The sequence below is a fragment of the Pelobates fuscus genome, chromosome 12, assembly GCF_036172605.1.
Source record: "Pelobates fuscus isolate aPelFus1 chromosome 12, aPelFus1.pri, whole genome shotgun sequence".
Lineage (NCBI taxonomy): Eukaryota > Metazoa > Chordata > Amphibia > Anura > Pelobatidae > Pelobates > Pelobates fuscus.
The window spans coordinates 136,736,231-136,763,873 of NC_086328.1; the positions used below are offsets into that span (position 1 = coordinate 136,736,231).

General features: G+C 40.7%; 1 protein-coding gene and 1 long non-coding RNA gene across 2 annotated transcripts in view; one reads left to right on the plus strand and one right to left on the minus strand.

Annotated features, from left to right (window-relative positions):
• The window catches only part of LOC134578327 (uncharacterized), a 90,170-nt gene that overhangs the window by 7,787 nt on the left and 54,740 nt on the right, over positions 1–27,643 (plus strand). The window lies entirely within an intron of this gene.
• LOC134578326 (PRKC apoptosis WT1 regulator protein-like) lies at positions 488–27,622 on the minus strand. The gene is made up of 7 exons (XM_063437312.1): positions 27,581–27,622; positions 22,023–22,447; positions 21,608–21,679; positions 21,186–21,220; positions 19,023–19,110; positions 18,784–18,888; positions 488–1,793 (listed from the first exon to the last, which is right to left on the minus strand). The coding sequence occupies exons 2-7, from the start codon at positions 22,425–22,427 to the stop codon at positions 1,707–1,709; spliced, it is 792 nt and encodes a 263-aa protein (XP_063293382.1). The 5' UTR covers positions 22,428–22,447; positions 27,581–27,622; the 3' UTR covers positions 488–1,706.

Consider the following 27,643-nt stretch of genomic DNA (forward strand, 5'->3'; position numbering starts at 1 on the left):
ATGATATGTATGTGATAATTGTTGCCTTGGTTGCTAGTATAAGGAGAAATGTAAAGTCACCATTAAAGTCTATGGGATTTTTGTAGATAAATTAAAAGTTTTTAATTCTAACAGATTGGTATCATTTACGATGCTGACTCAAACAAATTAAATTGAGGCCTTTTAGTCCTTAAAATGGCTAATAAAGGCAACTAAATAGGAACCAAATGTAAGGTATCACTAAATTGTGAATTAGCTATTGGAAAACAAATTCCCGTACACACAATTATGTGTCACAATTTGTCGCAAACTATTTTTCCTTAGTCAGGGAATCTGTCATATATATTTAATTTGTTTCCCTAAGGAATGTCGTTGAGAAAATGCCACATTTAAGCCATGGCTTCATTTCAATAACTACACAGTAAGAGGGATTAAACCAACTGATATAAATTCAAGAGGCCTTTTTTAAGGCTAATTCCTTAATTTGCAAGCAGCTTACCATGAAAAATGAGCTTAGAAGTGTGAAAAAGGGTGCTGGCACCTCAAAGAAAATTAAAATATAGTTTGTCTTTCAATACCCTGTTATCTACCCAACAACAATGGTCAGTGGCAGCCATATTGATCACCAACTCACCTACAGTAACATTAATAATCTAACTAAAGTCTTGAAGTTTTATCTAACATGTGCTGTGGAACTGGGACCAAATTAGGCAAGAGGGAGATCAAGAATCCTATACTAAACATAATGGATCCAACTGGGATTTTCCATCCCCTTACCTAAAAATAACAATCTATAAAGTTACATTTGGGACAGGAGTTGGCCAAGCCCCTATTTAAATATATATATATGACAGACCCACCTAAGTGGATTGCATGCATGTTCTGATCCTACACTCTCCCTTTAAGTACATATACAGCGACCAGAAGGTTTCCAATTCCCTGGTCGCACATGCTGTGCAATAAAAATGTACCACCACTCACGGTCCAGTATACTTATAACATGGGGCACATTATACGTTGGCAACTAAAGACTCCATAATTAATGTTAAAAGGACACTCCACTGCCGAAATACAAAATACATTTAAAAATACTGTTTAGTAGATATAACCCAAATGAAAACATGCATGCATTTAATTATGCATTGCTTCATTGGGAGTATCTATCAGAACAGCTTACAAAATATACTGCTTCTTGTCTGCTGCCTTTGCAAGCCGTCCTCTTCTGGCCCCACCTAGACTTTCAATGGCTGTCCAATCACAGACTTCCCAATGCAGCTCAATGAGAAGTCTTTGCAAGGCAGGTGTTCTGGGTAATTGCTGCCTCTTATTGTATAAGAGCATTATCTTGAAGTTAGCTTTGAAGTGGAAGCTGGATCACGGTTGCACATCTGTCACTACATAGGCGTGTTAGCTGAGTATTTTTGCAAGACAAGCAAAATTGTATGAGGCTATAGAGGAGATGGCTCTATCCTACTTTGTTTAGACGCATGTCCTGCAGAGCATTCATTGAATGAAGCACTTGATTGGATCCTTCGGTTCGTCATCGCCATGTCTGTCTTGTACTTAACAAGCACCAGTCTTCTTACCCTACACTGTGTCCACTCCTTGTCTTCTGTCTTTGTTCCTGACTGTGTGTTGGGGTTAGTGACAGTGAGTTTAGTGGGAATTACTATTTCAGTCTGTTCTTTGTACTGGACCATTGAAAACAGCTCTGTGTTGCCGATTCATTAACTGGCCAGCTGGCCCATTAACTTTAGCAGCATCTGATTCTCATCCTTGAGTCTTTTATTCTCATCTTCGGCTCTTTGCATTTTCTGTGGAAGAAGATACATGATCAGTTGGACTAAATTCACATATGGGTCACAAGAAGCTTCAGATGCAGAGTTTATTATTATTATTGGTGTTTATATAACGGCAACTTATTCTGCAGCACTTTACAATATTATAAAAGGGGAAAATTTAACAATAAATGAGACAATAACAAAATGGTGGAAAATAAAAATGCAACAGGAAGGTCATCAAAGGGGATAGAAACTGAGCAACAAGGTGGGAAAGTAGCAGAACTGAGGAGAGAGTAGAGAGACTGTGGCCCTTTAGGAGAGAGAAAGAGGAAGGATTGAGAGATAGAAGTTATTCTTGGAGGCAATAAGCATTTCTAAACAGAAGGTTTTTTAGGGACTTCTTAAATGATTGAAGACTAGGGGAGAGTCTGATGGGGGTAAGCAGGCTGTTCCAAAGTAAAGGAGTTGCCCGTGAAATGTCCTGCAAGTGCAAGTTAGCAGTAAGGGTGCGAGCAGCAGCCAGGAGAACGTCACCTGCAGAGCGGAGAGACCGAGAGGGGGCATACCTACAAATCAGTGATGAATTGCAACAGGGACTAAAGTTGGTTAGAGCTTTATAGGTAAGGGTTAGTATTTTAAATTGACTTCTATATGATACAGGAAGCCAGTGTAAGGACCGACAGAGGGATGAGGTATGGGAGGAGTGACGGGTGAGAAAGATCAGTCTGGCAGTAGCATTCATTACTGATTGTAGCGGGGCAACAGCAATATACCGGGGAGGAAGGAGGCAGGCCGCGGCGAGGAAGCACTGCCTCTGCTGCTGTTCTTCCTGCTCCCTCGCGCGCCCTCTGTGGTGATGCCGGGAGCCGAAATATGACGTCATTCCGGCCCTGCATCACTAAACTGCGCGAGGGAGGAGAGAGGAGCAGGAAGTCACTGCACCCTGGGGAGAGGACTCCTAAAGGTAGGAGTTACAAGAAATACAATTAATTTGTGTGTGTGTCTGAAAGTCAGTGTGTGTGTGTCTGGAAGTGTGAGTGTGTGTGTGTGTCTGGAAATGAGTGTGTGTCTGGAAGTGAGTGTGTGTGTGTGTATGTGTATCTGTCTGTCTGGAAGTGTGTGCGTGTGTGTCTGAAAGTAAGTGTGTGTGTCTGTCTGTCTGTCGGTGAGTGTGTGTTTGTTCTCCCCGGTCGGCCAGTGGAGAGGTGTCCCTGTTTTCTGGCTGTGGGCCCCCTTCGATCCTTTCGATCGGGGAGAGAAGTAGCTAGGACCCAGGACTGCAGGAGAAGCCGACCCATAAGGCAGATCACTCCTCCCGCAAGCAGGCTGTGTGGAGCGTTGCCGCGCATTACCATGGCAATGCTCCACACAGCATTCTGCGCGCAGGAGGACAGGAGACAGCCTGCAGCCAGACAAACTGCAGGCTGTACAGAATTCACAACTGGACCACCAGGTAAGAAGAAGGGTCACCAAAGGTAAGAAGAAGGGTGGGGGGGGACACATATAGATTGTATTTACTGTATAGTAGTATTAAAAAACAACAAAAAACATTTGCTACCTGCACCCCTCAAACACACAGCACCCAACACACATATAGCACTCAACACACGCAGCACCCCACTCATATAGCACTACACACACAGCACCCCACACTCACATAGCACTCCACACACAGCACCCCACACATCACACCCGTACACACAAACACATACACTGCACCCCTCACTGCAGTGTGTGTGTATTCAGCAGTCTGTATTTATTCAGCCATCCGTGTGTATGTTTGTTTGTGTGTGTTTGTATTCAGCAGACTGTGTGTATGTATTCAGCACTCTTTATGTGTACTTAGCAGTCTGTCTGTGTGTACTCGGCAGTCTGTCTGTGTGTAATCAGCAGTCTGTCTGTGTGTGTAGTCAGCAGTCTGTGTGTCTGTGTGTAGTCAGCAGTCTGTGTGTGTCTATTCATCAGTCTGTATGCGTGTATGTATTCAGCAGTCGGTGTGTGACTGTATTCAGCAGTCTGTGTGTATGTATTGTATGTATGCATTGCGTTTGTTGGAGGTACTTATAAATATAATCTTCGTTGTATCTATAATTTACTTTTTTATTCCTGTAAGTTGTGTAGGCAGGGCCCCAGTGCACTGCTTTGCCCGGGGGCCCATAATGTTGTTAATATGGCACTGGTGTCTGTCAGTAAGTGTGTGTGTCAGCGAGTGTGTCTGTCAAGTAAGTGTCTGTCAGTGAATGTGTGTCTGCCTGTCAGTGTGTGTGTGTGTGTGTATGTGTCTGCCTGTCAGTGAGTGTTTGTCTGTCAGGGTTTGTGTGTGTGTGTTATTGAGAGTGAGTGCCAGTGTGTCTGTCAGCAGGGCCAGCCTTTGAGGTGTGCAAGCTGTGGGGCCACGTAGGGCGCCATGACAAAAGAGGTGCCCGGCGGCCAACACAGCTCACAAGTTTGGGACACCAGCATATTTAATTTAAATGATTCCCTGGTGGTCCATTGGTGCGCACCATCAGTAGGTGCCTTAGATCATATCCTCTCCCTCGTGGTTCCGGCGCTCAGTTAGTGAGTCAGAGCACAGGCTCAGAGATTCTCAGCCTGCGCTCTGACAACATTGAAAGTCGGAGCCGCAAAGGAGTGGGTATGGCAAAGAGCTACTAATTAGCATAATATCAATATCCGTTATAAAACCAGGAAAAGGTGCGCATGGATGGTGAGCTGATTCGGGGGTGCAATGGGCCACTTGACTGGATTTGCCCCCCAGGCCTGAGGCTGCCAGCTCTCCCCTGCTCCACCCCCATAGTATTTATATTTTAATAGCCTACTGCTAGTAATATCTACTTCAACTGGTAGCAATCGTCACATGGTGATCACCACTGAAAATTTAAAAAATGCGCATGTAACAATAATAACAATGCCAGACGGAACTAATGTTAAACTTTAGAGTGTCATAGCACAATGCATTGTTTTCCTCTATGGCACAGAAAAAAAATTTAATAAAAAAGTTGTGTCCTCTTAGATCTCAATAGTATGAGGCAGGGAGCAATCAGTGGCCTGTACTCCATTCTTAATCCCATTGGAAGCAGATAACAATGGGGATGCCCTGGGTCCCTATGATCCCCATATAAGGGGAGCCAGATAATGCTTAGTCCGCTGGGCCCAAATAACAGGCCTCTACCCCCAGCTGACTAGCGGTTCCCAAGCACTTAACACCCACCCACATATCCAGAACTACAAACCTCAAACTAAGAATTGTGGAAGGAAATAAATCTACAAAATATAGATATATTTTATTTAAATGTATAAACAAAAATAAAAGATTTTTATATTTACTAGTTAAAGTCTTTGTTGTTCTATCTTCATTCGTCGGCCCCAAGAAAAGCCAAATAAAAAACTACTATAACCTGACAAAACTATTTAAAGAAACACTATAGTGTCAGTAAAATAATATGTATTCCTGACAATATAAGCCGGAAGTGGTTGTTTATGTGGCCAGCCCCCTACAATCTCAGTAAAAGCATCTCCTCATAGAGATACATTGAATAAATGCAACTCTATGAGGAAAGTTCAGTGTCTGCATGCAGAGGGTGGAGACACTGAATGACAGTCACACTGTGCAGCACTGACCCAGGAAGCACCTCTAGCAGTCATGAGTGACTGCATCTAGAGGTGTATCTAGGAACCAATGTAAACACTGCATTTTTTTCTGAAAACGCCGCGTTTACATTGAAAAGCCTGCTGGGACAGGCTATAGACTCCAGAACCATTACATTAAGCTGGAGTTGTTGTGGTGACTATAGTGTCCCTCTAACATACAATCCTTTATTCCTATCAATCACCCTTTATTCCCATCAATCATATTTTATTCCCACCAATCATCCTTTATTCCCACCAATCATCCTTTATTCCTATCAATCATCTTTTATTCCTATCAATCATCTTTTATTCCCACCAATCATCTTTTATTCCCACCAATCATCCTTTATTCCCATCAATCATCCTTTATTCCCATCAATCATATTTTATTCCCACCAATCATCCTTTATTCCCACCAATCATCCTTTATTCCTATCAATCATCTTTTATTCCTATCAATCATCTTTTATTCCCACCAATCATCCTTTATTCCCACCAATCATCCTTTATTCCCATCAATCATCCTTTATTCCCATCAATCATCTTTTATTCCCACCAATCATCCTTTACTCCCACCAATCATCCTTTATTCCTATCAATCATCTTTTATTCCTATCAATCATCTTTTATTCCCACCAATCATCTTTTATTCCCACCAATCATCCTTTATTCCCATCAATCATCCTTTATTCCAATCAATCAGCTTTTATTCCCATCACCCATCCTTTATTCCCATCAATCATCCTTTATTCCCATCAATCATTCTTTATTCCCATCAATCATCCTTTATTCCCATCAATCATCCTTTATTCCCATCAATCATCCTTTATTCCCATCAATCAGCCTTTATTCCCATCAATCATCCTTTATTCTCATCACCCATCCTTTATTCCCATCAATCATCCTTTATTCCCATCAATCATTCTTTATTCCCATCAATCATCCATTATTCCCACCAATCATCCTTTATTCTTATCAATAATCCTTTTTTCCTATCAATCATCCTTTATTCCCATCAATCATCTTTTATTCCCACCAATCATCCTTTATTCCCATCAATCATCCTTTATTCCCATCAATCATCTTTTATTCCCACCAATCATATTTTATTCCCATCAATCATCCTTTATTCCCATCAATCATCCTTTATTCCCATCAATCATCTTTTATTCCCATCACCCATCCTTTATTCCCATCAATCATCCTTTATTCCTAGCAATCATCCTTTATGCCCATCAATCATCTTTTATTCCCATCAATCATCTTTTATTCCCACCAATCATCTTTTATTCCCACCAATTATCCATTATCCCCATCAATCATCCATTATTTCCATCAATCATCCTTTATTCCCATCAATCATCCATTATTTCCATCAATCATCCTTTATTCCCATCAATCATTCTTTATTCCCATCACCCATCCTTTATTCTCATCAATCATCCTTTATTCCTATCAATCATCCTTTATTCCCATCACCCATCCTTTATTCTCATCAATCGTCCTTTATTCAAATCAATCATCCTTTATTCCGACCAATCATCTTTTATTCCCACCAATCATCCTCTATTCCTATCAATCACCCTTTATTCCCACCAATCATCCTTTATTCCCATCAATCATCTTTTATTCCCACCAATCATCCTTTATTCCCATCAATCATACTTTATTCCCATCAATCATCTTTTATTCCCACCAATCATATTTTATTCCCATCAATCATTTTTTATTCCCATCAATCATCCATTATTCCCATCACCCATCCTTTATTCCCATCAATCATCCTTTATTCCCATCAATCATTCTTTATTCCCATCAATCATCCTTTATTCCCATCAATCATCCATTATTCCCATCAATCATCCTTTATTCCCATCAATCATCCTTTATTCCCACCAATCATCCTTTATTCCCATCAATCATCCTTTATTCCCATCAATCATCTTGTATTCCCACCAATCATCCATTATTCCCATCAATCATCCTTTATTCCCATCAATCATCCATTATTCCCATCACCCATTCTTTATTCTCATCAATCAGCTTTTATTCCCATCAATCATCCTTTATTCCCATCAATCATCTTGTATTCTCATCAATCATCTTTTATTCCCATCAATCATCCATTATTCCCATCAATCATCCTTTATTCCCATCAATCATCCTTTATTCCCACCAATCATCCTTTATTCCCATCAATCATCTTGTATTCCCACCAATCATCCATTATTCCCATCAATCATCCTTTATTCCCATCAATCATCCATTATTCCCATCACCCATCCTTTATTCTCATCAATCATCTTTTAGTCCCACCCATCATCCTTTATTCCCATCAATCATACTTTATTCCCATCAATCATACTTTATTCCCATCAATCATCTTTTATTCCCACCAATCATATTGTATTCCCATCAATCATCTTTTATTCCCATCAATCATCTTTTATTCCCACCAATCATATTGTATTCCCATCAATCATCTTTTATTCCCATCAATCATCCATTATTCCCATCACTCATCCTTTATTCCCATAAATCATCCTTTATTCCCATCAGTCATCCTTTATTCCCACCAATCATCCTTTATTACCATCAATCATCCATTATTCCCATCAATCATCCTTTATTATCATCAATCATCCATTATTCCCATCAATCATCTTTTATTCCCATCAATCATCCTTTATTCCCATCAATCATCTTGTATTCCCACCAATCATCCATTATTCCCATCAATCATCCTTTATTCCCATCAATCATCCTTTATTCTCATCAATCATCCTTTTTTCCTATCAATCATCCTTTATTCCCATCAATCAACTTTTATTCCCACCAATCAACTTTTATTCCCACCAATCATCCTTTATTCCCATCAATTATCTTTTATTCCCACCAATCATCCTTTATTCCCATCAATCAACTTTTATTCCCACCAATCAACTTTTATTCCCATCAATCATCCTTTATTCCCATCAATCATCTTTTATTCCCACCAATCATCCTTTATTCCCATCAATCACCCTTTATTCCCACCAATCATCCTTCATTCCCATCAATCATCCTTTATTCCCATCAATCATCTTTTATTCCCACCAATCATCCTTTATTCCCATCAATCAAACTTTGTTCGCATCAATCATCCTTTATTCCCATCAATCATCTTTTATTCCCACCAATCATCTTTTATTCCCACCAATCATCCATTATTCCCATAAATCATCCATTATTCCCATCACCCATCCTTTATTCCCATCAATCACCCTTTATTCCCATCAATCATCCTGTATTCCCATCAACCATCCTTTATTCCTATCAATCATCCTTTATTCCCATCAATCATCCATTATTTCCATCAATCATCCTTTATTCCCATCAATCATCCTTTATTCTCATCAATCATCCTTTATTCCTATCAATCATCTATTATTCCCATCAATCATCTTTTATTCCCACCAATCATCCTTTATTCACATCAATCATCCTTTATTCCGACCAATCATCTTTTATTCCCACCAATCATCCTTTATTCCTATCAATCACCCTTTATTCCCACCAATCATCTTTTATTCCCACCAATCATCCTTTATTCACATCAATCATCCTTTATTCCGACCAATCATCTTTTATTCCCACCAATCATCCTTTATTTCCATCAATCATACTTTATTCCCATCAATCATACTTTATTCCCATCAATAATCTTTTATTCCCACCAATCATATTTTATTCCCATCAATCATTTTTTATTCCCATCAATCATCCATTATTCCCATCACCCATCCTTTATTCCAATCAATCATCCTTTATTCCCATCAATCATTCTTTATTCCCATCAATCAGCTTTTATTCCCATCAATCATCCTTTATTCCCACCAATCATCCTTTATTCCCATCAATCATCTTGTATTCTCATCAATCATCTTTTATTCCCATCAATCATCCATTATTCCCATCAATCATCCTTTATTCCCATCAATCATCCTTTATTCCCACCAATCATCCTTTATTCCCATCAATCATCTTGTATTCCCACCAATCATCCATTATTCCCATCAATCATCCTTTATTCCCATCAATCATCCATTATTCCCATCACCCATCCTTTATTCTCATCAATCATCTTTTATTCCCACCAATCATCCGTTATTCCCATCAATCATACTTTATTCCCATCAATCATACTTTATTCCCATCAATCATCTTTTATTCCCATCAGTCATCCATTATTCCCATCACCCATCCTTTATTCCCATAAATCATCCTTTATTCCCACCAATCATCCTTTATTATCATCAATCATCCATTATTCCCATCAATCATCCTTTATTTCCATCAATCATCCTTTATTCCCATCAATCATCCTTTATTCCCATCAATCATCTTTTATTCCCATCACCCATCCTTTATTCCCATCAATCATCCTTTATTCCCATCAATCATCCTTTATGCCCAACAATCATCTTTTATTCCCACCAATCATCTTTTATTCCCACCAATCATCCATTATTCCCATAAATCATCCTTTATTCCCATCACCCATCCTGTATTCCCATCAACCATCCTTTATTCCCATCAATCATCCATTATTTCCATCAATCATCCTTTATTCCCATCAATCATCCTTTATTCCCATCACCCATCCTTTATTCTCATCAATCATCCTTTATTCCTATCAATCATCCTTTATTCCCACCAATCATCCTTTATTCACATCGATCATCCTTTATTCCGACCAATCATCTTTAATTCCCACCAATCATCCTTTATTCCCATCAATCATTCTTTATTCCCATCAATCAGCTTTTATTCCCACCAATCATCCGTTATTCCCACCAATCATCCTTTATTCCCATCAATCATACTTTATTCCCATCAATCATCTTTTATTCCCACCAATCATATTTTATTCCCACCAATCATCCTTTATTCCCATCAATCATCCTTTATTCCCATCAATCATCTTTTATTCCCATCAATCATCTTTTATTCCCACCAATCATCCTTTATTCCCATCAATCATCCTTTATTCCCATCAATCATCCTTTATTCCCATCAATCATCTTGTATTCCCACCAATCATCCATTATTTCCATCAATCATCCTTTATTCCCATCAATCATCCATTATTCCCATCACCCATTCTTTATTCTCATCAATCAGCTTTTATTCCCATCAATCATCCTTTATTCCCACCAATCATCCTTTATTCCCATCAATCATCTTGTATTCTCATCAATCATCTTTTATTCCCATCAATCATCCATTATTCCCATCAATCATCCTTTATTCCCATCAATCATCCTTTATTCCCACCAATCATCCTTTATTCCCATCAATCATCTTGTATTCCCACCAATCATCCATTATTCCCATCAATCATCCTTTATTCCCATCAGTTATCCTGTCTTCCCACCAATCATCCTTTATTCCCATCAATCATCCATTATCCCCATCACCCATCCTTTATTCCCATCAATCATCCTTTATTCCCACCAATCATCCATTATTCCCATCAATCATTTTTTATTCCCATCAATCATCCATTATTCCCATCACCCATCCTTTTTTGGCATCACAGGCAGAATTCCAAATCCCAAAGCAAAATCTAGCCATTTGCTCAGTTATACGTCTGTATGCCTCTCCGAAGGTAATTCAGCCAACTGGCCTAAATTTTGTGATTTTCATAACGTTAAAGATAGGTTACTACTTCTGTATTAGCGGTCACAAGACTGTCCACCTTTAATTCATTGGATAAGAATGTCAGCTAACACGCTCAGTCAGTTAATTCTGTCCAAATATGGCAAAATTCATATATCTAATGAGAAGGGGAACATTTACTGCAGTGGTAAGAAGGGTCAGACCAACAGAGCTCAGGAGACAAATGTAAATTTAAAACAGTTTGTCATTTACCATACATGATGCTCTTTCTTTTATTGGCACTATAGGCACCCAGACCACACATATCATTGAAGTGTTTACATTGCAGCACTAAGACTGCCTCTAGTGGCTGTCTACCAAACAGCCACTAGAGGTGCTTCCTGCACTTACTCAGAGTTTAATTCTATTTTGCATGAGTTCGTCCAGCATGGTTAAAAACCTCATAGGAAAGCATTGAGTTAATGCTTTTCTATGGGGAAGACCTAATGTGCAAGCGGCACTCATCGCGCATGCACATTCGGTCCCCCCATCGGCTGAAGGTGAAAGAAGAGTAGCATGACCAGAGGGACATCGGGGCTGGAACCAGTTAAGTGATTAAAGGGTTATTTCACCCTTTACACCACCAGGGGGTATCGTGAGGGAGGGGGGCAGAGGGCTCCGATAGTGTTTGGAATACAGCTTTGTATTCTAAACACTATAGTGCTCCTTTATATCCATACCTGTGAATCTCAGATAGAAAACTACCAGAACAGACTTTCCAGAAACAATAGCAGAGATTACATTTGGATAACCACAATCCAATCCAGTTTAGTTATATGTGATTCCAAGAGTTATCTTAAATCATTCTTTTTATTCAAACCATCTAGCACATTAACCCAAGCATGACATAACGTAATGTCACTTGACCCATTCATATTGCATTCATGCAAGATTTTAAAGCACCATAATCACTACAACAGCCTGTAATAGTTATGGTGCCAGGATTTCCTGGAGCCATTCCACTATTAAAAGGAAAACCGTGGGGGGCGGAGCCTAACCAGCAAGCGGCCAGGTCGTGCTTTGCCTGATCTCCCGCCGAAGAACGCACAATCCTCGGATTAACCCGAGCTAAAGAGACATAAACCCTTGGCAAAATGCACCACTACGTTGGGAAGCGTTACCTGAACTTGGCGATGCCAAAACCGACACCCAGGACTACAGGGAACCGCAACAGCGAATGAGGCCTGCCGCGAGAGGCGACAGGGAATGGCGGCCGCTTTCCCGCCAGCCGCACGCGACGGCACAAGAATATGTACGGCTTCCCCCCCCCCATGGACCGGTAGGGGAGATCCCGGTCCCCACCAGACGGAGTGCCCCCCACCCCAGAACCCCCGACCCAGCAAGCGACGCACACAAGCAATGTAGGGAGTGGTACCTCCAGAATGGCGGATAAAGCGGCTCGAACTCAGCGAGACAAACCCCAATCTACCCAGCCGGGCACTGGCGAAAACGAGAGGGACCCGATAGACATCATCTTTGAAAACTTTTAGGTCCAACTAACGAATCGCATGCAGGGTGCTGGGCCAAGTCACATGAAGCCCGCTACGCGTGCAAAGGGGGGTACTAGACCATCGCCTTCAAGTGCCTGGGATCACCGAGCCACATCCTCCCGAACCGGAGGCACTTCCGGGTCCGAGAGCAAGAGGGGATGTACCCCACAGGTGCCAGCCACACCGGCGGAGGGTGGCATAACCTCAGCGACGGCGACCAAAGAACAAGACCCACCGCGCAACCCCGACAGGGGAGACCTCGGGCCACACTGGACCCCGAGCTCGTGGCACAAGGGCATCAGCTCTCAATAGGTACCAGGGCAGAAGGGTACAAGTAGCGCACCTGGGTTCCAAACGGCCCACAAGCCCACTGGACTTGATTTCATCCTGGGGACCTAGAGTCTTGGACGTACCGCTTCAGGCCTCCGACGATGCGTGGACCATACAAGCCCAAGAGGCCTACACACAACTCCAACGGATAAGCAGAGTAGGCGTTGGCTGACTACAGACACCTCACCCAAGCACTGGAGAAGGCCCTGCGCAGCACCATGGACGCCCCACGGTTTTATTTTTTCTATATTTTTTTTTGTCTTGCCTATAATTGCCTATAAATATGCATATAGTTTTAAAATAGTATTGGCAGATTCAAGAATCAAGGTGGCTACTTTTGCAGTTAAAACAAATATATCACTTTTACCAACTGAGGCAAATGTTTTAAGTTTTGTGTCTGATAGCTAGATAGGCAAGAATAGCCTATAACACTAGCTTAACGCACCATGTACTAATGTGACTCCGAGTGGCCTACCTAGCTTGAAGTAACTACCTATCGAAAATAGTGCAGAACCATGATATACATCTCACTGTGCAAAGTGTCTTTTCTATCTTATGAGCAGATTAATGTTTAACTACATACCCACTGATGCTTGGCTAATCCTCCTTAAGTTTCTACTAGTTACTCAAAAAACGGTTGTATTTTAATGTTCTATGTTATTTTTATGCAGTTTGTGTAAGCCATTGATCCATCTACTTAATATATAAAAAGAGGTAGATGATTATTTGAGGTGATATATACTGAGCTGGTATGACCCCTACTTGTATGTACTCATATCATCTCCCTCTCTTCATTCTGTATCCTTGTAATTTTATGCCTCAATAAAAGAAAGATTGACAAAAAAAAAAAGGAAAACCGTTTTTAAAATGTTTGGCATTTCCCTGAGTAACTCGGACACGCACTAGTAGGCAGAGATATCCATACTTGAAGAGGATCCCTAGCTATCTGGAGACTGCCCATCCTCCCAGTAGGGCCCTGGAATTAACCCCATGTTAGTAGTCAAATTGTTTGCTAATAGTTTGACATCATAACTGGGGTTTGCTGAGCTCCGGTCACATCCTCAGTGAAAGCTGGAAACTGTGCATTGAGTTAAGCCCAGTGGTACAGGCTTAGACATTGGCTAAAAGCAGAGAGATGGCAGTCATTAGGTCAGGAAAGATAACGGAAGCTCCATGCAGGAGCCCTCCATAGAGGCAGTGACCGTCAGACCCCGGTAAGAAGTCAATCTTTTAGTAAACGATTTGACTTACTACACTGGGGAGGAAGGGGATGCTAGGCTCCTTATAGAATGTGTACCTAGAGTCTTACTGTGTATGCAAAGTAATGTTTTTAATGGTTAATACATTAAGCTAACATGGAGTGTTCACATCTCCATCCTTTTAATACAAATCTTACTTTTTCGATTTATCTCTGTGATTGACGTGATCTGTGATTTGGAAGCTATGTCCCGCTATTCAGACAACTTAGAAAGAGGTAGAGACGGTTATTAGATGACAGGATTCAACATTACAGTAATAGCAGAAATGGTCCTATATAGACTAATCCTATCTGATGAGCCAAAAAGCAATAAGGAACTGCACTCAATCCCATCACTCTGAGCCAGGGTGCAACCAAACCAGGATCAATCACCAGGTCCCAATAACAATAAGAATGAAATACAAAAATGGTTTAGGCACATCAAGGTTCAGAAATGTCAAATTTATTGGAGCCCAATGTAACACAACGTTTCGACCTACACAGTCTTTGTCAAACGTTTCGACCTATAAGCTCTTGATAAAAGGCTGTGTAGGTCGAAACGTTGTGTTAGATTGGGCTTCAATAAATTTGCCATTTCTGAACCTTGGAGTGGCTAAATTGTTTTTGTATTTAATTCGAGGCATTTCCTAGGCAGCTAATTATAAATATCCTAAATCTCCACATCCTCCTTGATTGCTGGGACTTAGAAAAAAAAAAACAAATGTCCTATTATTACAAACATTATTCAATAGGTGGAATACAATAAAAATATGAACAAATGTGGTTAGGGAAGGGAGACTTTCCATGGGCTGAGGTAGGACCTGGTGCAAACTGGACATTACTAAGCAGGAGCTCTGCTGGCAGCTGAGAGGAAGTGTGAATGCTGATTGTTCCTGAAATTAGAATTTTTATAAAATAATTCTGTAGGGAAATTGGAGTGCTTTCGGGGACTGGAGTTTCCTTTAATATGATCATTTTTGGCTTGTATTTATGTAGATGACTTTTTGTTACCCTGCCTAAAATTGTACATAAAAATGAAGGATTACATATATATTAAAGCGATATCTCTGAACTCCATCAGTCTCAGATGGAGCTGGCCAATGATTTTTTGCTTGCAAGCTTCCATTGTCCAGACACAATGTAACCAACTGGTAAATGATTATACAACCACCGCAGTGATGAGAATGATTGTTGCATCTTATACTTGGAATGCACTTGATATAAACAGCGACATCATGTGGCGTGAAAGAAGAATGCAGTGTACCTATCCTGTATAATCTGTGGATGTGTGCCTTAGTTTTTATTTCTATGGAATATTAATATGTAACTATGAAGAAAGAATACCAAGACTAGAATAAAAATGAACCTGGCAGTCTTCTAAATGCCCGATCTTAATATACACCCCCATATTTTGTTGGCAATTAACCTCCCGCTTCTTCCATATAGATAGCCATATTGTACTCCAAAATAACAAGCTCCCTACTTGAGTTAGATCATATCACTTCCATGAAAGTTATCTCTGTACCCTCCCTCGTTCGAACTACGTGCACACATTAGCTTGACAAATAGCTATCTCTACCGCTTCACGCTACACCCACGATATGTTTTACCCTCCTTCTCGCCTTCCAGAGTTACTACCTGGCCTGGGTCTCTTTGCCAGAGGCAAATAGTTAACTACATGTGTAAAAGCATAGGGTTTCCCAACAGTTAACTAGGGAAATCCCTCCACTACCCTTGCACCGCACAAGGTAGTGCTAAAATGCAAATAGGGGGGCTTGGTTAGCCGAGCAAGACGCGTTTCTGTGAAGCTCCATCTCAGACCGCATACAGGGACTAATAAATCACTGTTTCCAGCTCCAAAAGACATCGGATACCACGTCTGCCACCATAGACAAGAATGGGCCACAGGCAAAAAAAACGTTGTCCTCCAGAGACACCAAGGATGCCAGATATCAGGCCTGCTCCTTCCACGTCCTCCAAGATTGCGCCTGCAAGTTTATTAAGTATCTTTTTTTAGTGACTCCTTCAGATTGTACATATCGCATTACAGGGAGTGCAGAATTATTAGGCAAGTTGTATTTTTGAGGATTAATTTTATTATTGAACAACAACCATGTTCTCAATGAACCCAAAAAACTCATTAATATCAAAGCTGAATATTTTTGGAAGTAGTTTTTAGTTTGTTTTTAGTTATAGCTATTTTAGGGGGATATCTGTGTGTGCAGGTGACTATGGCTGTGCATAATTATTAGGCAACTTAACAAAAAACAAATATATACCCATTTCAATTATTTATTTTTACCAGTGAAACCAATATAACATCTCAACATTCACAAATATACATTTCTGACATTCAAAAACAAAACAAAAACAAATCAGTGACCAATATAGCCACCTTTCTTTGCAAGGACACTCAAAAGCCTGCCATCCATGGATTCTGTCAGTGTTTTGATCTGTTCACCATCAACATTGCGTGCAGCAGCAACCACAGCCTCCCAGACACTGTTCAGAGAGGTGTACTGTTTTCCCTCCTTGTAAATCTCACATTTGATGATGGACCACAGGTTCTCAATGGGGTTCAGATCAGGTGAACAAGGAGGCCATGTCATTAGATTTTCTTCTTTTATACCCTTTCTTGCCAGCCACGCTGTGGAGTACTTGGACGCGTGTGATGGAGCATTGTCCTGCATGAAAATCATGTTTTTCTTGAAGGATGCAGACTTCTTCCTGTACCACTGCTTGAAGAAGGTGTCTTCCAGAAACTGGGAGTTGAGCTTGACTCCATCCTCAACCGAAAAGGTCCCACAAGCTCATCTTTGATGATACCAGCCCAAACCAGTACTCCACCTCCACCTTGCTGGCGTCTGAGTCGGACTGGAGCTCTCTGCCCTTTACCAATCCATCCATCTGGCCCATCAAGACTCACTCTCATTTCATCAGTCCATAAAACCTTAGAAAAATCAGTCTTGAGATATTTCTTGGCCCAGTCTTGACGTTTCAGCTTGTGTGTCTTGTTCAGTGGTGGTCGTCTTTCAGCCTTTCTTACCTTGGCCATCTCTCTGAGTATTGCACACCTTGTGCTTTCGGGCACTCCAGTGATGTTACAGCTCTGAAATATGGCCAAACTGGTGGCAAGTGGCATCTTGGCAGCTGCACGCTTGACTTTTCTCCGTTCATGGGCAGTTATTTTGCGCCTTGGTTTCTCCACACGCTTCTTGCGACCCTGTTGACTATTTTGAATGAAACGCTTGATTGTTCGATGATCACACTTCAGAAGCTTTGCAATTTTAAGAGTGCTGCATCCCTCTGCAAGATATCTCACTATTTTTGACTTTTCTGAGCCTGTCAAGTCCTTCTTTTGACCCATTTTGCCAAAGGAAAGGAAGTTGCCTAATAATTATGCACACCTGATATAGGGTGTTGATGTCATTAGACCACACCCCTTCTCATTACAGAGATGCACATCACCTAATATGCTTAATTGGTAGTAGGCTTTCGAGCCTATACAGCTTGGAGTAAGACAACTTGCATAAAGAGGATGATGTGGTCAAAATACTCATTTGCCTAATAATTCTGCACACAGTGTATTGGTTGTCTCTGTCTTTTATTTGTCCATATGAGTGGAACATTTGCACTACAAGTCATTGGGGACATAACATCCCAACAAGCTCCCATGAAGACATTTACTAAAGTGAGATCCTCTTATTTGGACAATTTTTTGGATAATTTGTCTAGACTCTGGAGAGTGTTCTATCTCTTTTTACTGTACGTGTGTACAGCCTTTACTCCTCCTCTGTTGTTGTTTACCTATTGGTATAAGTTATTGTCTTTTTTAGGGTTTTTATCATATCTGGCGCAGTCCTTTCTCTCTTTTGTATTGTATGTTCCTAATGCATTTTGTGCCTAACATGACATGCCTGTATGTCAATAAATCATAGAATGAAAGAAAATTGGGGCATCTGTGATGAACAATTATGAAGGAGGCTGGTAGAATACCAGTGCCCTAACACCATGGCTAGCAAGATGTATGCTAGAAACGTTTTTTGTGAGTGTGCAGGAAGATGTCTACATGTGAGCTCTTCCACCACAGGCACTGGAGACTTAGCTGATGCAATTGAACAATAATAACATGCGTAGTGACAGTGAGTCACTTTACATCCATCTACGAGGGTTCCTCTGGACCTCTAAGATATAGATCATCTAATGTGTCCTAATGTGTTTTACACCCCACCTCCTATAGACTGTAAGCTCATTTGAGCAGGGTCCTTTTCAACCTATCGTTTCTGTATGTTTTCTTGTAATTGTCCTATTTATTGATAAATCCCCCCTCCCAAAATATTGTAAAGCGCTACAGAATCTGTTGGCGCTTTATAAATGACAATAATAAATAAATACATCTAAATTCCTAGACCCCGCTCCATTCTCACTCACCATGAGTGGTGTTGTGTGAGAAAAGCGATGAAATGGATGAAATTTAAAAAAAAAATTAACACACATTAAAATGGGGGAATGTCTAGTTTGGAAACACATTCAAACTTGAAACTCCATTTAAGGAAACAACCTGTTTTCCAAATACAAGACCTGGTATTGTCAGTGTAGTTACCCACAATCTACCCTCCGTCCATTGCTTTCTTACTTGCGTCACAGTCTTAATTTCCTTTTGAAGAAACTGCAGGGCTCCATCTTTGTCACTCAATTCAGCATTCAATTTGTGGTTGTCTTGTCTCTTTACAATGACTGCCTGTTAGTGGAAACAGAACACCAGCATTGCAAGTGGAGTTAGTCACTAAGCCACTATTTAAATACATCTCTACATTCACACACATGTTGGAGCAAAACACAAAAACAACCCTGAATTGTTACTGAAATCCATACCTTCTGCAACTCCTCCATCCAGCTCTGTCTTGACATGTTGGCGTTCTCTCTATCTTCCTGTGATGGAACGTTGATGTCTGTATCTGTCCTACAAGATAAACTGTGTCACAAGTTATTGGCCAAAGCATTGCCAGGTGAAATAACCGTGGTATTGTCAGGGGGCGACACTATTACCATTTGTGCTGCCCAGGCAAATGTTTTATCAGTTTAGTAAGAGGATATCATGCTTTCAGCAGTTCTCAGTCAAATAAAAAATACCAAACTAGCATCGTACGGTAAGAACTTCATACACTAAACCGAGAACTGTGGATAATTGAAAAGGAAGCTGCAAATTCTAAGCAAAAATGGTCAAACTTGGAAAAAAATTCTCGAAAATAATGTTTTATTTAGAGTGTACTGTCATGTAAATAATTGGAATTGCAAATAAAATCTAAAGATATTTTATAATATTCAAAAAACTAAATATTTTTAAAAGAAGGTTTTTCAATTTTTTTGTAAAAAAAAAAAAAGAAAGCCAAATAGCTTTTTATTCACTTAGAAATGTCAGATTATAATTTTATAGGTCTATCCCATAAACAAATGGTTGACACAAATGCTGTAATTCTATTATTACACAATAGCCCATTGGTGACTCCTCCACAACTGTCCATTTGACTGGAGCAGACTCACAATGGTGAATACCTGTATTACGGGTTATCTCCCCAAACAGACACCATGAAACATTTCACATCATGTGCATTCCCCCATCACAAGAGAGGACTGGCGATATTTCCACCCAAAAGAATCAGAACCTTGCCAGGTTAATTCTGATGATAAATGTTTTGTGGCAGTATTACAACTTTGCCATTATTATTTCCTTGAAAGAAAATCTAAAACAAAGATCTAGAGTTTTGAGAGTAAAGATAGACTTTATTTGGGACCAGGGCTGCTGTGAATTAGCAGTCCTATCATGCAGAACCACACGTTGCAAAGTATGACGGTTTGTTTATTCTCCATCAGTCCAAGTTCTGACCAGTATAAGGCTGAGGTAAGGGTTACTGCAGACCCCTGAGAAAAACAAAATACAAACGTTTCCTATTGTTCTGCTGACACCTCCCTCTGCAGCTCCAAGCAGCGTAAAGTAATCCACAAAAATAGAAAAAAGGAGGGCAAATGTGCGCATCAAGTGCTGCAAAAAGATTTTTAAGGACATAAGGTACAAACGCTTCGGGTTATCCCCTTTAGCAATGCAGTCCAAGTTCTAGATCCCATTGAAAAAAGGCATAATGCCTAAATGTTGGGTCTATGGTCTCCATTATCTCTGCATACTTACAGGTAAAACGTAGGCTCTATGTGGGTTTAATTGGTACTTTGCTTCTTTATTGCAGTTGAGATCATTTACATCGATTTGTGTCTATTACTTGGTGTTTTTTAGAAGATAATTCTGTGTATGTTATATGGATATATTGTACTAATAAAGATAACAAGATAACCGAGGGCTGCTCTTATTGTTATTTTTAATGTACGAGTACTAAGGATTATCTGTCTCTGAGCACAGGATGCGTTTGTTGATACTGGATAAAAATATATTTTTGAGAAAATACAAATAAAGCTTTAGATTAAGGTTCCTATGGGCTCTATATGTGTATCTGCTTAGATGAATGTGTTATAAATCCTCAGTAATTTTATTGCCAAGCCACTAAGCCTTTGGAACATTATTTTCCACATGTCACATGCTGCAGCAATTGGCAATGAGGGGCAAAAAGAGTCCATGTCAGTGTGGAATACCTGTGCACCAATGCTGGCATTTATTATGATTCCAGATCACCGGCATTGCACATGGGTCGATCACTGGGTAGGTGCTCCTTGCTGTATAGTGCACACAGGAAGGTGGCCAGAAGTGGCCATGTGCATGCACAGTTCACCAATTGTCAGTGAATTCCTTCTGTGTTCTGCAAATCCAGAACCCCCAACAAATTACCCATGATGCAGTTGCTGACCCTGGACAGTCCTGCCCAAAAGTTGACATGTGTTCTGTACAAGAAACCCAAAATACTAAATACATCACGAATCTACTAAATATTACACATCATTATCTACATTTAGGAGACAATTGAATAAAACACTGGATATAAATTTGTAGGTCGGCAGTGAATTAATTCTTGACTGATGGACATTTCCTACCTGTTTGGACAAGTGACTTGGGTTGTTCTTTGATCCTACAAAATAACAGATAACATCTAAATAAAATAAGATACTAAACATAATTACACATAAATGAGAGAATGGCAGTAGTAACACGTGGTGAGGGGTAACCAATCATCATAGAGACATTAAAGGCTGCTTCAAGGGCATAAAGTATATTTTAGGATTTTTCAGTCAATAAGCACTATTTGACCAATTCTGGGGTTTAGCCATTTGGCAGTATACAATGATTGCAATACACACAAATTCCTATCAGAGGGGTAACGTTATTAAACCCAGGGTAGGAAGGCTCAGATATATATAGCTGCCACTCTCTTGCAGAAGTCTGTAAATGTTACAAAATATTAGAAAATAGAAAGACTTAATAGGTTCTTATCACTTGTGGTCATGTATCTTCTTACCTGATCGGGGGTGGTGTCCTTTTCTCTGTTTCCTTCTTTCGTATCAGCATGATCTTGATGCTCATCTGGATCCTACAGACAGAAGAGGGGCTTTGTTTATTAAAACTAATCCTAAGACATATTAAACAGAATCTCCCTCAATGACTGCTTAAAAACCTTAAAGTGTAAACATAAATCAGTAAGCCATCTGATATGTATCCTCTTCTCTTGTGACAACATTTATACGTAGGGTAACTTTGTTTTTCTTTGTAAAACATTGCAAAATTAAAATGACATTGTTGGCAAATAGAAAACAGCTGACTTGGGAAAATGGTCCAACAATTCTCAACAATTTTTCCAACCCAACTATGCTACCATGGCCAAAATATTTTAATATAACTTCAATCCATAAACTCTATAATATGATTCAACTCACCTCCAAGGGCAATATATTGGCTACCCCTGTTGGTCTTCTTTTTTCTCTTAGTTTCCTCTTCTCAATCTGAGTCCGGTGTTTTTTCTGAGTACTGCCTTTCTTTTCTTTGGTTTTTAAGGCTGATGATTCACTTGTGTCAGGCTCTGCTTCACCATGAGACTGTAGTTTTGTGGTTGTTTCTGTTGACCTTCCCCCGGCAAGATCTCGGCTCTTTCCTTGCTTGTCAAGCAAGGTATTATTGCGTGCCTGGGGATCCCCCTCTTGGTGAGACTGGCTGCTGTCTATTGACCTATTCACCGAGATGCTAGAAGAAGAGGAACGTAGCCTCATTCTCTCACGTCGGGCTTTCCACTCTTCCAGGAAAGGCACTGGCTCTGAGGTACTACTCCTTGTCTCTCTGGACATAATGGGTTCCTGAAAAATCCCTGTCCAAAAATCACCACGTCAAACTGTATAAATATAGAATATATTTTATCAAACAATTTAGTATAAAATGTACAGTATTTACCTCAGTTATGTGCAATAGTAAACTCTGCACAATTCTAAATACAACGTGATAAACGCATTGTGAGTAATTATCATTCATTAGAAATATGGCTTTTGTTATGTGTATATGTCAGCCTGCGAAATGTTGCCTAATCTGCTTCAATAAATCTACCCCGGATTTTATCCAGTTTTGTGCCCAGTCCTCATTCTATTGGATTGCAGTGAGAGTGGACCCCACTCTAGGTTTCGGTAATTTCGACAATTCGTTTATTTGTGTGCCTTGCATCTCTTCCTGAGTTGTGTTCTAAATCTGTTGTAAATAGCAAACATAAACTCCAAGGTATCCATATTTAATATGGAATAATGAGGCAAAAATGTGATTCTTTGTTAAACTAATTTGCATAGTCCCACCAAGGAAAAATGAGGATAGCGACTAGGAATGTCCCCAGGTGTTTTAAATATGAAACGAGAGGAAGGAACAAGGGACAATGGAGAAGTATATAGTATAGTGTTTTATATATAATGGGCTTTAAGAAAAGAGATGCACTTACAATTAGCTCTACCTCTGTTCGCCCCAGGTCTTGGTCCAGAAATATCTACAGAATAGACACCTATTTAGTGTAGTATGTTGAGATGACACACTAAATAAATGGAAATTCACTCACATTTAATGGAGTCCCTAATGGCTCCTAATAGGCAGCGTGAATGATTCCTCTCGCAGTATTTATATGAAATAAAACAAAATGGCAAATATTTAGTGAACACTGTGTGATAAATAAGTGCAAACAAATGAAAATCCATTTACTGATTCAGAGCAAAATATTTTTTTTGCTCAATCCATAATGCGTAGGTTGTACATTCCCCATAACAGAATATGGTGTCCAAAAGGTGGGTAGAATGAAGCAGGATTGTCCAGGGGCCAATAATAAACATAAACCTCTTTATTAAAGTATTAAATCCAGAATGTAGACATAAAATCAAGTTAAAAATAAACAATAACCATTAATAGGGCTTTTCTCATTGACTGTGAGTGAATTTCTACTTGTTTATTTACCCAGTTTTCGTCATCTCAACATATTACACTATACAGGTGTCTACTGTGTCTATATTTCACAGATAACCACATCTGGACCAAGAGATGCATCGCTTCCTTAAACTGGGATCATACCACTGAGGCACACCGAAGTAAGGCTAAATCATAGCTCCAGAAATTGTGGGTGCATCGCTTCTTCTAAAGTCCAGTAAATATAAAATGCTGAATTCTCACGTTAGTAAATAAGAGTTAAATAGTGATTTCACAGGCTTTGTAGGTTATACTATTTCAAAGCCCCAGATTTGGATTCTGTTGCATCTCATGAGAACAGCAACGTCCCAGCTTTGCCAAGTTTTTGGGAAACATATACAATAAAATATGTAACGTTCGATAATTTAGACATCGCTTGCTTCCCAGAAATGCTACTTGTCACCACACTAACTAGCTTCACACTTTAATACTATTTCTTTTTTTTCTTTTTTTTATATTCTTTATTTTTGCGAGTATTCGCCATAAGATAACAAGACATATGAAACTTATAGGTACACATCCATACATATATATATATATATATATCAAGAACTGGGGGTTTCATAGCAGTAGTCAACTCTTTTTTAATTTATGTTGCCAGGGGTTCCCTCCGTTTGGACAGTGTGTGTTAGGTCGGTGTGGTTTCATGCTAGCTTTGGATCTTGTAGCGCCTTATCGCTTATCGATCCCGCTATGGGCTTTGTGCTCTACTAAGGCGTTTGGTGGGGAGGGGTGGTTAGCTGGTTAGCCTCTGCTGGCAACTTTACTTGCTTAGAGAACATAGCCTGGGGTAAGGCTTAGGGTGTGGGCCGTATGTGCATAGGGCTTGTAGGTGGGTGAGTAACGGCTGCCGTTCGTTGCACACAATGTGCAGGGGGGGGTGATAAAACATAACAGTGGGCTAATCTTATAGCTCGCGGAGCCAGTGAAGTCCTGCATTAGGGTAAAGTTCTCTCTGCGGTGGGTCTCTGCGACCGACAGTCATGTGGGCCACGCTAAGTGTGGGCCAGTTGTAGATGTGTCGGCAGGTGCGGTCTTCAAGTAGGTTGCTCACGTCTCCCTTTCCTGGGTACGAAGGGAGTGATGCCCTCGACTGTCCATGTCGGGTGGTCCATCCGTGGCACCTTCTCTGCTGGTATTCCCAGGAGCCGGAGGAATGCTGGTGCTTCCAGGAGGGATGTCAGCTTATGCAGTTTGCCGGCCTTGTCAACCAGGATCCGACATGTGCCCCACTGGTAGGGGATTGTGTGCTCTTGCAGTAGCTGGGTGACTGGCTTTAGGTTTCTCCGCCAGATGAGCGTATGTCTGGATAAATCCCGGTAGAATATCAGTTGTGCCCCCTCAAAGGACACAGTTGCGGAGTCCCTCACCGCCGCCATGATTGCTCCGCGGTCAGAGTCTCTGGACATTTTCAGCAGGACGTCCTTAGGTGCTTCGCAGACTGCGCTGGGAGCCTTTGGAAGGCGAAAGCAGGAGTCCACCGCAACCTGCTGAGCCTGTTTGGGCAGCAGCAGTGTGGCGATGAGCCTCCGGCAGTAGTGGGGGAGCTCCGCTCCGGCAACTGTTTCCGGTATCCCCCGGATTCTGAGGTTGCGGGCTCTAGCTCTGTCCTCCAGTGAAGCGATTTGCCCCTGCTGGTCTGTGCATTGCTTTTGTAGGGCGCTGATGGCGGCGTCAGTGGCCGATTGAGCCAGTTTGGTGCCTTCCAAGTCCTCTTCCACTGCCTTCACTTTGTCTGTGAGTTTGGCCACCGCTTCCCTGATCGGGGCCATGTCTGCCTGGAACATGGCTTTGATTTCGACCATTAAGGCCTTGATGTCAGACTTGGTTTCTGGTGCAGAGTCTGCCAGAACGACAGTTGGTGACCCTGTGTGTGGTCCTGTGTGTGGTCGGGATGGTGGATAAAAATCAGCGAGGAGACACTCAGCATGTTACTAATACGTTTGTTTACTTAACTAAGCATCATGTAGTCCTCACGACATACCTGTATAGGTCCATGCGCACAGCGACCTCCCTATTAATGCTGATGCTTTGCCTAGCTTAAAACTAAACCATTTGATTGTATATCCAGCGTAAAGTTTGAACGTGAATAACCCCACTGTACTTATATAAAACAGGTGCACGGATTTATATTAACCCCAATGTTAACATGTTGATACTTAGCGTGCGGAATGCTGTTGGGGCACCACACGTCTGCTGTTATAGTTTTTTATATGCACCGCAAAAATAAAGAATTAAAAAAAAAAAAATCAGCGAGGGCGTCGTCATCATCTGATGACGTTGGTGTGCAGGCCTCAGCCGCCGCCATTTTGGCTGTGCCGAGCCGCGGCGCCGTGTGGAGGAAGTTTCCGATATTGTGGGAGCCCGATCCCGGAGTTTCTTCGCTTTCTTCCCCATAACTGGGGCAACGTGCAGGTACTTTTGGGGCTCAGTGGCAGGTTCTGAATCCGCTAATTGTCGGTTTGACAGATTTAGTGCACAGAGCTGTTCCGATGTGCGTCCAGCTCGTGCTGGCGCTGGCTCTGCCCCTATCTTTAATACTATTTCTAATCCTAGCACTAAGCCTAGCTAACCCATGTTAACTCTAACCCAAGCTAACGTCCTAGATTGGCCCCCGGCTGTGTGATCACAGTGAGAGACAATCATAGGGATCACAATGCCTTAAATGACTGCTAAGGCACATGTCACTGTGAATAGCTTAATCAGACGTCATAAGAGACTCATAGACACACAAGTGGAATAGCCAGTCATAGTCATTTGACAGGTGATCCCAGCATGCACTGCTGCAGATGTCGATAACAACATAAGACCACTTTAACTATGGAGGGTGGCAGGGGATGAGGCACCCTCATGAGTGAGTCTTCCAGTTACGGCAAGCATGCACCATGATTGCAGTGATTGTGGCTTGTACAGTTCTTAATGGTTATATTATTATTGAAATTTTTTTATTTATTTTTTTAAAGCCATTAAACTGACCTTTATTCCCACTCCAGGCCAAACTATCACTGCAGTCTGGCCCTCCTCCACTGAGGTCATCAAGACTGATGACTGTTGTCCAATCAGATGCTTTTTATAGAGAAGTATTGCGAACACATGGCACATGTGTGGCAATCCATTGCTTTTCTATGAATAGTGTTGGATCCATGCTTATATGAATCATGAAGTGAGTGCTGTGAGAATGCAGGACTAATTAATAATTTATGGATACAGGTATATTATCAGGGATGTATGAAAATGTATACATATTGATGTAAGTAGAGTAGGTCATCAGTCATGTAAGGGTTATTTTGTTGCTAAGGGGTTTCACTTAGACTGGAGCCACAAGTGCCATTTAGATCTAGCCCCAAGCCCCCTGTTTTATGTTATAATTATAATACCTCCAATTACATAATTTGTGACAATACCAGTTAATGCACCATTTTGGTGTGGAAATTATATAGCACAGTGTGGGGGTATTGCTGTTTTAATGCTAGGCGGAGCCAGCTGCGGTGAAACCGGTGAGGTACTGGAACAAAGGTGGGTAAAATACCTTTTCAAATGGCAGCAACTTGGTGGGGAGGAGTGGGCTACAGCGGGCATGAATACAAACCATATTCCCGAATACCCTGTGCCCCCTCATTACTCTCTCATATCTCTCAATATCCCAAGTGGTACAGAGAGACACTTTCCTTCAGGGGGTGTGGTCGGAGGTGGGTCCAGATAAATGGACTATAATAGAACACTTTAAATAACTGCATAAACAACTAATAACTATTTATATAAAATGTAATTTAGAACTATATCATAATATTGTATTTAATTTATAAAGATTTATTTATAAACACTCATTGTAGCTGATAGAGACATTGCTGTTTTATTATTGACACACAACAAATATTTAGAGTGAGAAAAACAGGACATCCCAATGCCCTGTACAATCCTAGATGGAAAGAAAAATGGATCACCTGTAAAATAGTTTTTAAAAGAGTACACGCAAAACTAAATTTCATAGATTTTCTCCTTTTGATACCTTTTTCATTCCACCTTCAATGATGGACCCTGTAATGTTCACAATATCCCATAGGGCAGACTC

Excerpts from the sequence above, each read along its gene's own strand:
- LOC134578326 (XM_063437312.1), bottom strand. The coding sequence starts at position 22,427 with ATGTCCAGAGAGACAAGGAGTAGTACCTCAGAGCCAGTGCCTTTCCTG. Across the intron at positions 19,111-21,185 it reads CAAGTCACTTGTCCAAACAG|GACAGATACAGACATCAACG; the intron begins GTAGGAAATGTC and ends TTTATCTTGTAG. Across the intron at positions 18,889-19,022 it reads GGATGGAGGAGTTGCAGAAG|GCAGTCATTGTAAAGAGACA; the intron begins GTATGGATTTCA and ends TTCCACTAACAG.